This window comes from Oratosquilla oratoria, chromosome 36 (assembly GCF_046742065.1).
Source record: "Oratosquilla oratoria isolate Oo_2021 chromosome 36, ASM4674206v1, whole genome shotgun sequence".
Lineage (NCBI taxonomy): Eukaryota > Metazoa > Arthropoda > Malacostraca > Stomatopoda > Squillidae > Oratosquilla > Oratosquilla oratoria.
Window position 1 is genome coordinate 41,005,788 of NC_134812.1, and position 12,292 is coordinate 41,018,079.

Consider the following 12,292-nt stretch of genomic DNA (forward strand, 5'->3'; position numbering starts at 1 on the left):
AGAAGAGCCCTCGCTGCTAACATCAGTGTCCGTATCCACCCCTTCGTTTCCCCTAGGTACGTCAGGGAATCCAGCCACAAACGCTGCGCCACCTGCCTTAGAGAGGGTAACCTCTCGCCTCGTCTGGTACCGCTGGACTCGAACTGGGCCCTCAGGCAGTGTAGCCTTGACCGCGGCTCCTGCGGTACTCTTGGTACCTGCTTTGCCTTTTCGGGCCGGCTCGTCAGACGGTAGCGGCTATGCGCGTACTGGGGAAGGCGCTGGATCCTCCTCGGGTGTCTGGACACTGGTCGAGGGCACTGCGGGAGGCAACGCAGGAGATGGGATCATTAGAGAGCTTTCGGTCACCTGGGTGGTACCTGGTGCAGCGGATGGAGACATGGAGGGCTTGGTGGCAGGTGAGCACTTTTTGATGGAGACCATCGCCTGCGCTATGTCCTTGAGGAAGCTCGTAGCTTCCCTGACCTGGTCTTCCGAGCTCCCCAGGTGGCGGGCCAGCGCAGCCGCGGCGACCATGACGAATTGCATCAGTTCGTCATCCTGGAAGGTGAGTAGCCGCGGAAGGGCTTGCGCCGGCTGCTGCTCCCTTTGGACAGGAGGTTCTGCCGGGGGGCTGCGGTTCTTGGTTCCGTTATGGAACTGGGGCCGCTGAGGGAGCCCAGGGAACTCTGCCTCCGTTAGCGCAGGCGACGGTGTTGGAGGCTGCTGACGTGGCTCCCTCGGTTGCCGAGGGTGTTTCCACACCGAGGGACGGGGCGGGGCCGGAATGTAGTCCTCTCTGGCCTTGTACACATCCCTCGTAGCCTTGGCCTCGTCTCTGCGGACGCCACAGGCAAGGCTCCAAGCGTGGTGGGTTTTGCCGCAGTTGGGGCACTTGGCCGTCGTCTCCTCATTTTTCTTGTGCTTTGCAATGCACGTGTCGGTGGTATGTGGGCCACTACAGATGCCGCACTTAAACGAGCGTCTGCAGTGCCTTTGGTGGTGCCCATACTGCTGGCAGCGAAAACACCTCATGGGGTCCGGCACAAAGGTGCGTAGTGGGAATGTGCCCCACATGCCCAGGTTCAGTTCCCTCAGTGCGGGCCCCCGGAGGGTAACCACAACCTGCCTGGTGTTCTCCTTCCTCCAGGTGCATCTTTCTGCACTGATCACCTGTGGATGCTCTTCGATGGCGTCCAGGGTATTAACCGTTGACCAGCCCTGTAGCACCATCTTCGTTCCCTTCTCTGCTCCTTCCACCCTTTGGAGGTTTACTCTCCTACCACTGACCTCCGTTAGGTTGGCAAGGGCAGAAGTGGCGGCCTCATCCTTAGGAGAGATGAGAATCTCTCCGGTTGGCAGGTACTTAAAAGTAATGTTCCAATTGCTATGCTGTTTCTCGATTTCTCGAGAAAGCGCATAGGCTGATTGGAAGCCTTCTGGAAACTTTGGGATCTTGTATCCTGTGGTGACCAAAGGGGGCGATGCCCTCTTGCCCCTTTCAGCTTGCTCCCGACTCTCCTGCCCATCTCCAGAGCGCATAGCGCGCTCTTTCTTCTTACTCCTTTTTTAGCCAGCAGCCACCCAGCCTCCTTCACCGTCATCGCCCGTTTCTGAAGGGCGCGTGGATTCATCCATTCTTGCTGTTGCTGGTAGCAGAGGAAACGAGGGATCGAGACAGGATGAGTAGGCGGGAAAGCGGAAGGGTAGTGATTGGGGAGGCGGAGGAGGGAGAGGTGGGGAGAGGAAGAGGAGGGAGTGATAGGGGAGGAGGGATAGTGGAGAAGTGAGAAAGGAAGAAGTAAGGGTGAGCGTGAGGGAGAGGGTGGTAAAGGGGGGGAAGTAGAGTGATAGGTGTAGTGGAAGGAGGAAGGGAGTTGGAGGGTGAGTGGCGAAGGGCAAGGATGGAGGAGCAACTAGGTACAGGGGAGGAGAGTGAGAATGTGGGTTAGGAGAGGACGGGTGGAGGAGGAGGGAGATGGTGAGGAAGTAGGAGAAGAAAGGGTATGGGCAGGAGGGGTTATGGAGGAGGAGGAAGTTGTGAGCAGAAGTAGGAGATGGAGGAGCGAAGTGGAGATAGGCGGAGGAGGGAGAAGAGTAGAGTGAGGGTGGAGGAAGAGGGAAAATGGAGGGGGAGGTAGTATGGAGGTAGGGAGATGAGGGTTATGAGAGGGAAAGGGGAAACGGAAAAAAAAAAAAGGAAAGAAGGGAAGGAAGGGAAGAGGGGAAAAGAGCACTACACTACATCGTGTTTAAAACCGTACACTTTTGATACTTGATATCGTACTTAGTCACTGCACTTTTACGAAAGTACGATAAGGAGAGACTTATTATCGTACTTAGTCACTGCACTTTCACGAAAGACGAAAGAACACTACACTACACTACACTACACCGCAATTAGTACTTGTGCGTAGCATTATAATCAATATTGCACTTAATGCTACCACTTATTTTGAAATATATTAAATACACCTCCTATTGCTTACACTTAATATCGGAAGTATAGTAACTATACTTCTAACACCGTATTTTCTACACAGAATACTTCACTACACTATACTTTTAGCACCGCACTTCACTTTTCCAGACGTATAATATTTATGCTTCTAGCACCGCATTTCACACAGAAAAACTTCACTACACTATACTTTTAACACCGCACTCGGAATTATAATATCACTTAATCCCTTCAATTGCACTTTTTCGGAAGTATAATAATTATGCTTCTAGTCACAGCACTGTTAACACGCTTTATTTTAACCACAAAACTCTTCAAGAGTTTCACTTTACCACTACACAACGAGGCGGAGCACTCCGCAGACGAGCGAAACGACGTTGACCGACTGCTGGTTTCAATTCACCACTACGCAACGAGGCGGACCACCCCGCAGACGAGCAAAACGACGCTGACCGACCGCCGATCCACGGTGGCCGGAGGTCTAGACGAACTTACACTTAATATCGGAAGTATAGTAACTATACTTCTAACACCGTATTGTTTTACACAGAACACTTCACTACACTTATACTTTTAGCACCGCACTTAATATCGACGCCGAACACTTAAAAAAAAAAAAAACTTCACTACACTATACTTTTAACACCGCACTCGGAATTATAATATCACTTAATCCCTTCAATTGCACTTTATCGGAAGTATAATAATTATACTTCTAATCACAACACTGTTCACACGCTTTATTTTAACCACAAAACTCTTCAAGAGTTTCACTTTACCACTACACAACGAGGCGGAGCACTCCGCAGACGAGCGAAACGACGTTGACCGACTGCTGGTTTCAATTCACCACTACGCAACGAGTCGGACCACTCCGCAGACGAGCGAAACGACGCTGAGCGACCGCTGATCCACGGTGGCCGGAGGTCTAGACGAAGTTGCACTTAATATCGGAAGTATAGTAACTATACTTCTAACACCGTATGTTTTTACACAGAACACTTCACTACACTATACTTTTAGCACCGCACTTAATATCGGAAATTATTTCACACCGAACACTTGCACTCGGAATTACAATATCACTTAATCCCTTCAATTGCACTTTTTCGGAAGTATGATAATTATACTTCTAACACTGCACTGTTCACACTCTCAATCTTAACCACAAAACTCTTCAAAAGTTTCACTTTACCACCACACAACGAGGCGGAGCACTCCGCAGACGAGCGAAACGACGTTGACCGACTGCTGGCTTCAATTCACCACTACGCAACGAGGCGGACCACTCCGCAGACGAGCGAAACGACGCTGACCGACCGCCGATACACGGTGGCCGGAGGTCTAGACGAGCGTGGCGATAGAATCCAAGTTCCTGCTAAGCAGGAAGTATCCCACGAGGGAAATGTTCACTTGTCGAAACCGCGACGACGACGACGAACTCCCACGAGGGAGATGCTTACTAGGCGAGAGCGCTCGCTGAACGCTGGTACAGGCAATTTTTTATTTTTTTTTATTGATTGCAAGTATTTACAAAAGAAAAACTTGCGCGGGTCACAACCCGCTACTTCCTAAGAAGTCTGAAGGACTTTTACAATGTATTACAAAACTAAAGGTAAATATGCTGGCAGCCATCTCTTCGGTACTCTTCTGTCTCCCGGTCGGAACAGTTTATATACGGAACTAAGGTACAGAATGGGAGAAAAGGAGGAACGTGATTGGTCGAGGCTGGCCAATAGGGATCTAGGCATTGACCTGGGATCCCGCTTGCGAACCTGCCTGAGCCGTACGCCGTTCGTCTGCTTCTCTAACAATTTTATAACTGTTTAGACGAAGGGATACGAGAGGAACTCCTAAGGGAAGCCAGAGTTGAGCGTGGTCACCACAAGAGCAGTCTTATTACAAGAAGACATCTCGAAGCAGCCAAATACCTCCGGCAAGATACCTCCATTACCATCAGGAGAGCAAATAAAGCATCATGCTATGTACTCATCCCCACCGATGAGTATATGTCCACGATCAACGACATCCTCAGTGACTCCAGCAAATTCCAGGTAATTACTAGAAACCCAGTAGAAGACTGACATCCCAGAGCTTCAACGTAGCCATCTAGTGTACGAATATAAATGCCTTTCAGGGAACTGTGCAGCCCTGCCCTCTACGTACATTGGAAGAACCACTACGAAGCTCTCCAGGCGCCTTACACTCCACCTATCAAACGGAGCCCCGAAGAAGCACTCAGAAGAGGTTCACGGGGTTAGTCTGACTAGAGAAATGCTAGTCGAAGGAACTTCCATCCTGCATATCGAAAAAGATTACTCCCGTCTACGTATATTGGAAGCTCTTTATATAAAGAACAAAAACCCTTCTCTCAACTCTCAAATCACCGATATGTACATCATTCCTAGCCTTAGAAACTTTCCAAACAGTTATAAAATTGTTAGAGAAGAAGAATGGCGTACGGCTCAGGCAGGTTCGCAAGCGGGATCCCAGGTCAATGCCTAGATCCCTATTGGCCAGCCTCGACCAATCACGTTCCTCCTTTTTTTCCCATTCTGTACCCTAGATCCGTATATAAGCTGTTCCCTTCTTTGCCTGAACCAATCGCACGTGATATCATCTAAATCAATGAGTATGGTAAATAGGAGTCACTACCCTCCCCCCAACATCGTATATATAGATAAGAAAACAAACATCACTAGACGTCACCCCAATGGAAAAAAAGAAACATACTCATTGATATATATTTATATATATGTAAAAAAAAAAAAAAAAGCATACGAAGTATTGGTTTCAAGACCCCCCCCCCCACCGTCACAGCTATTTCAAAGGAAGAAAAGAATATGCCCCTAGAATTCAAAAACCTACAAAAGGCAAAAATAGTCGTATGCTTTGGGTATAAAAAAAAAAAAAAAAATACAACTCAAGAAGATGGACAACACCCCCGACCCTAAGAAGAAGGACCAATCGTAATTACATCATAGGCACTTGCTCCTACAACCAATTAATCAATAAGCATCAAAGTAGCAAGTGGGTCTGCCCCACATCTATTATTACTCAACTTCCTTCCATTTCCTCCTTACCTCTTGCGCACATACACACACACCCTCCCCCACCCTCCTCCATCTTACCTATCCTATCTTCCACCTTACCTTGTATCAGAACCTGAAGATGACCTTACTAGGCCGAAAGCGTGTTAAAATAAAGTGTTCTTCGACTACAAGACCTTTCAATGTCTTTCGGACAACTTTTATAAGAGCTACCAATTGCTCACCATTCTATCGTCAGAGATGTAGAACTACTCAGAAAAAAGTCATGAACGCAGGAGCTGCTGTGAACTGCAACCAATCAATCAATCAATATATATATATATATATATACATATATATACATATATATATATACATATATATATATATATAAAGGATTACAAAAGCGGAGCATGCCGACAAGAGACCTTTTGGCCCATATCTAGGTTGGATGCATTTTATATATATATATATATATATATATATATATTATATATATATTTATATATATTACGAAGGATTACAAAAGAGGAGCATGCCGACAGGAGACCTTTAGGTCCATAACTAGGTTGGATGCGAAAAAACATAATAATGATAAATAGAAAATAATAATATGAATAATAAATAAGATAAATAAATTCATATAGTTAAATAATAGATAAACAGAAATAGTAAATAATAATAATATATACGTAAGAAATCCGCTAGCGGACAGCGGCATGAACCATATTTTCATGAAAGTCTCGCGCAGGATTCGGACATGCCTCTCCTTTCCAAACCATGGGAATCAGAGATATTCCAAGTTCCTACACTTTTGTTGTCTCAATGGTCTAGGGGCTTAAGGCACTGCACAGTTGTCTCACTGGCAGAGGAGCGGTAGGTCCGAATCCTGCGCGCGACAGTCATATAATTTATATGATATATATGTTTTGCTGAAACCACGAGGAAATCAAATATCGGAATACTGAACGTTTTCGTTTATTTAAGACATTTTCAAAGTACCTTGAAAAAGTCGTAAATAGACGAAAACGTTCAGTATTCCGATCTTTGATTTCCTCGTGGTTTCAGCAAAATATCTTTAGTCACTTAGAAGAAAGACTTCTATAATTCGGCTAATAGCCGAATTTCCCTCTTCAGGAAAGTATAGGTTACAAGAAATTGTAGAGACATAGATAGAATTGAGATATGAGTAGAAGGGGAACAGACAAAGCTAAAAACATGACAGTCCGTCGCGCAGTGTGGAATCAGAGGGGAGGGGATATGTGGGTGGAGGTGTGAGGCCAGAAGGGAAGCGGGGTCAAGATTGGTGGAGGAGCGGAGTCAGGAGGATGAAAATTTTTAACCAAACGGCTCACAGCTAGACGTGAGATTATGTCCGATGACCATTGACCTTTGGAGATGTGCAAGTTCGAACATTCTTCTATTAAGGCGGATTCAAAAAAATTTCTTCTAAAGATGCAATTGGACTTAAACAAAATTTTGGTCCTGTCCCAGTTAAGACTATGATTTTTGGTACTGACAAGTTGGAAAACAGGAATTTTCATGGGCATATCTAATGGATCTTTTGTGCTCCGTTAACCTGGTATTAAGATCCCTGCCGATTGACCAAGGTACACTAAATCACATTCTTTACAAGGAAGGTTATACATACATACGTATATATATATATATATATATATATATATATATATGATCATTTTTAGGACAGTCGAGAGCAAGACTCGAACCTACTTCGCCGTCAGTGAGACAAATGGGCGGGGTCTTTAACCTCTCGACCAGTGAGACTACTGTAGTTACCCACTCTTAGGGTTGATTCACACTATCGGTCCGGTCGCGCTCCACTCTCGCTCCGCTCCGGTTCTGAGGTATTCAGGGTTGATTCACACTATCGGTCCGGTCGCGCTCCGCTCTCGGTTCTGAGGTATTCACACTATCGGTCCGCTCTCGTTCCCGTCATCCCCCCTCCCTCGACACCAGTAGAAGTCTTACCATCAGTTACGAAGGATGTGTGACTTTTCTGACGCCGAGTTGGCAATAATCGCTATTGCACTTGATGAAGAAGAAGAAGGAAAACAAAATAGAAAAAGAAAGAGATTGTGGGTTCATCCTATGTTGCAAGATAGGAAGACTGAAGGAGAATTTCATACTCTGTATCCTCGTCTTATTGATGATGAGAGTAAATTCCACAGCTATTTCAGAATGAACAAGGGAACATTTGAGAAAATACTATCCAAAATTGAGGATGACCTGAAAAAAGGAAACACACCATTCAGAGAAGCACTCACTCCAAGAGAAAAACTGGCTGTGTGTCTAAGGTAAGGTAAAGAAAAGATGTGACTCAGATTTATTTTGCTGTAAGACTCAAACACAAGATAAAGGGCACATATGATCATAATTTATTATTCCTTTTGTTATTACATTGACTGTGCAATAATTATGAAGAGAAAGCAGAAGGATCATGCTGGTTAAGCCACTGTGAAGTGCATGCAGGCTGCAGAGGTGATGGCGCCCCGTGGGTGTGCTCCTGACACTGTGTTGCTTGATGAAATTGTTGTATGGGTTGAGCACTTGCAGATGAAGTGGAGTACTGCGACAAAGCAGGTGATGCTGCAGGTTGGGGGTATACATTCTTTGCATATGCCTGTTCGCTCTGGTAATGAATGTATTTTCCTTCAATTTCATTTACTAATAAAAACACTTTTGTTTTAATATAATGTTGATCAGCTGGACTGAATTTCTTGACAGTATTTGCCATCAATGAAAAGAAAGCATTTATTGTTTCTGGGGCATGTTCTTCCTTCTTCTTTTCTACTAAGTACCTAATAAGTGTAGCAGATGCACTATTATTTTCCTGTGTTTTTCTCTTACGCGTGAGACGTTCTTGCTGAGGGAGTGTAGGGCTGTCTTCTGCAACACCAACAGCCTCGTCGCTTACTTCTCTTTCTTGTGTGCCATCGTGTTCTGAATTATCTGAATTTTCTGCTTCATTTTCAGCCTTTTGCAGAGATGTAACTCGTGTTCTGTCCTTCATAAATGCAAACAAAAATGACATTTGATCCTCATACTTCCATTTCTGGCAGCCATCAGCAGCCTGCCCACTCTTTGTTTTCTTACTTTTGTGTTTACGATACTGCGATCGCAGGCATTCCCAGCGTTCCTTACACTTAGACCCTGAAAATAAGTATAAAACGGATTAGTTATTCCCTCCATTGTTTCATTGCAGGTTTTTGGCTACGGGGGATTCCTACAAATCACTAGCTTTCAGCTATCGTCTAGGCCATTCAACCACTCAGGGTACTGTACTGGAAGTTTGTCATGCAATAATGAAAAACCTTATGGCCGAGGCTATACCGACACCAAGTAAAGAAGACTGGCAACGAATTGCAAATGAATATTGGACACAGTGGAACTTCCCAAACTGCATAGGTACACTTGATGGTAAACATGTGGTAATTGAAGCACCAGCAAATAGTGGCTCCCTATATTTCAACTATAAAAAGACATTTTCTGTTGTTCTTTTAGCTTTGGTTGATGCAAACTACCGCTTCGTATGGATTGATGTAGGATCTTATGGTAAGAATAGTGACAGTGGAATTTTTACAAATTCCAAACTTTGCAAATATCTGGAAGATGAACAATTAAATGTACCAGAAGATGCTGCACTTCCTGGCACTGATGTGCTTGCACCATACGTTATAGTGGGAGATGAGGCTTTCCCGCTGAAGAGAAATTTGATGAGGCCCTACCCAGGTTCACAGGCTGAACATAATGTAGAGAAGAGGATTTTTAATTATAGATTATCTAGAGCCAGGAGGATAGTTGAGTGCACATTTGGTATTCTAGTGCAAACCTTCAGAATATATTTAAGGAAACTTAAAGCTATGCCCTCTAACGCTAATGCAATCATTACAACAACATGTATACTTCACAATCTGATACACCCAAATGCTGTTGCATTACCAGATGCTGTTGTCATGCCTCCATCAAACACAGTACGTCCAATGAGAGGAAGAGGGGGAAATGCTACAAGGGAGGCTTTTGGCGTGAGAGAAACACTGAAAGATTATTTCAGCTCCCCAGTTGGTTCAATGCCTTGGCAAAATGATAAAATATAAGTAGACAAACAAACTTGTGTAAGAATATTTGTTGAGTGAGCTATGGAGATGCATTTCCGCAGTGGGTAATAGGCTGTTATTATACATAAGGAATTTCTTTCTTCGGTTAATAATGTGTATTTTTTTTCTCTCAGTACCTTGGCAATATGATTATGCAAACATTATTGTATAGGAAAATTGTTTAGTGAGGATAGGAAATGCATTTCCACAGTGGACATTAGGCTATTGTATTGAGTTTCTTACCTTCACAACCCAGCTGCCTGCTTATTTCAACCCAGCTTCTTCTTTTCGCCATGTTATCACTGTAGTACAGCGAAGTTAGGTCATAGAGCTCTGGTTTACCTTTGACTAATTCTATTAGCATTTCATCTGAAACCACAAAATTAAAGTAAGTTTTGTAGGTTATATTTTATTCAGTTGGTGCTTATGTATATCCTAGCTGTGCGCATTGCCATTGTATCAGTGATAAATAAAAAGAAAACGTATTTTTATCATTTATCTACCTTTCGCATGATTCCATTGTGGTGTTTTCTTTGGATTATCCATGGTTTGGTAGGACAGAAGGCAACACTATTTGCTTATACGAAGACTGAATCTCGACTGGAGTGGAGCAGTAGGCAGGGCTGCAGCGTTTTCTACACTGCCGTGTAGAATGGGAGTGTTGCCATACCGGGGTATACATTTTTCTCGGGCGTGTGCAGACTTTCATAGCAAGATATACTTGTCAAACTTTGACAAAATGTTGGTTCTATTTTTTTTATTCTTGAATGTATATAAGGCCCCCATGCCCTAACATATTCAGTAAGATATGAAAATTCTTTTTTATTATTATTATTATCGCTAAAAGAAAGCTGAAACTTTAGCGTATATTTTTTTTACTACACCGTGAAAACGTATCTAGGAGGTGCTAAGATGGGAGGGAGGGTGGAGGGGTGTGGAGTGTTTTCGTGGATGGAATGGATGGGAAGGATTTTATGCCTTGTCCTTTTTTGGCCACCTCCCTGGTAAGGGGGAAAAAGCCTTGGTATATGTATGTATGTAAAAACGTATCTTTTGGGGTACAATATTTTATAAGTAACACAATTACCAATTAAGTCATATTTTGATGTACCATTTATTATTTGATAACAGTTCTATGATTTTTAAACAAAAGTTTGAGTTTTTAAATGTTATGAACAGCCCGCTGATATGTAGAAAAAATTTCCTCATATCCTTGTGCAGTTGCCACATGCCGCTATTTGGTACAAAATTCTACGAAACGGCAGCCCTGGCAGGTGCAGGACCGTGGCAACTGAGTTCACACTGGCGCTCACGGTTCGGTCACGGTCCGGTCTCGCTCCAGTAAGAATATCTTTTGACGGAACCGTGACCGGAGCGAGACCGGAGCGAGAGCGGAGCGAGAGCGCCAGTGTGAATGCTTCCATTGAAATTAATGAGACAATATTGGACCGGACCGAGAGCGGAGCGGGAATGGAGCGCGACCGGACCGATAGTGTGAATCAACTCCACTCTCGGTCTGCTCTCGGTTCTGAGGCATTCACACGTACGGTCCGCTCTCGCTCCCGTCATCGCCCCTCCCTCGATACCAGTAGAAGTCTTACCATCAGTTACGAAGGAAGTGTGACTTTTCTGACGCCGAGTTGGCAATATTCGCTATTGCACTTGATGAAGAAGAAGAAGAAGGAAAACAAAATAGAAAAAGAAAGAGATTGTGGGTTCATCCTATGTTGCAAGATAGGAAGACTGAAGGAGAATTTCATACTCTGTATCCTCGTCTTATTGATGATGAGAGTAAATTCCACAGCTATTTCAGAATGAACAAAGGAACATTTGAGAAAATACTATCCAAAATTGAGGATGACTTGAAATGTACAAGAAGATGCTGCACTTCCTGGCACTGATGTGCTTGCACCATACGTTATAGTGGGAGATGAGGCTTTCCCGCTGAAGAGAAATTTGATGAGGCCCTACCCAGGTTCACAGACTGAACATAAGATAGAGAAGAGGATTTTTAATTATAGATTATCTAGAGCCAGGAGGATAGTTGAGTGCACATTTGGTATTCTAGTGCAAACCTTCAGAATATATTTAAGGAAACTTAAAGCTATGCCTTCTAACGCTAATGCAATCATTACAACAACATGCATACTTCACAATCTGATACACCCAAATGCTGTTGCATTACCAGATACTGTTGTCATGCCTCCATCAAACACAGTACGTCCAATGAGAGGAAGAGGGGGAAATGCTACAAAGGAGGCTTTTGGCGCGAGAGAAACACTGAAAGATTATTTCAGCTCCCCAGCTGGTTCAATGCCTTGGCAAAATGATAAAATATAAGTAGACAAACAAACTTGTGTAGGAATATTTGTTGAGTGAGCTAAGGAGATGCATTTCCGCAGTGGATAATAGGTTGTTATTATACATATGGAATTTCTTTCTTCGGTTAATAATGTGTATTTTTTTCTCTCAGTACCTTGGCAATATGATAAGTATGCAAACATTATCACTGTAGTGCAGCGAAGTCAGGTCATACAGCTCTGGTTTACCTTTTGACTAATTCTATTAGCATTTCATCTAAATCCACAAAATTAAAGTAAGTTTTGTAGGTTATATTGTATTCAGTTGGTGCTTATGAATATCCTCGCTGTACGCATTGTCATTGTATCAGTGATAAATAAAAAGAAAATGTATTTTTATCATTTTTC

At 43.7% G+C, this 12,292-nt stretch overlaps 1 protein-coding gene across 1 annotated transcript; it reads right to left on the reverse strand.

Annotated features, from left to right (window-relative positions):
- Positions 1 to 7,777: 7,777 nt before the first annotated feature.
- LOC143018976 (uncharacterized) lies at positions 7,778 to 10,480 on the reverse strand. Its single transcript, XM_076174652.1, has 3 exons — positions 10,088 to 10,480; positions 9,828 to 9,953; positions 7,778 to 8,640 (listed from the first exon to the last, which is right to left on the reverse strand). Exons 1-3 carry the CDS (start codon positions 10,128 to 10,130, stop codon positions 7,904 to 7,906), a joined length of 906 nt encoding a protein of 301 aa, XP_076030767.1. The 5' UTR covers positions 10,131 to 10,480; the 3' UTR covers positions 7,778 to 7,903.
- Between the last annotated feature and the right edge of the window lie 1,812 nt (positions 10,481 to 12,292).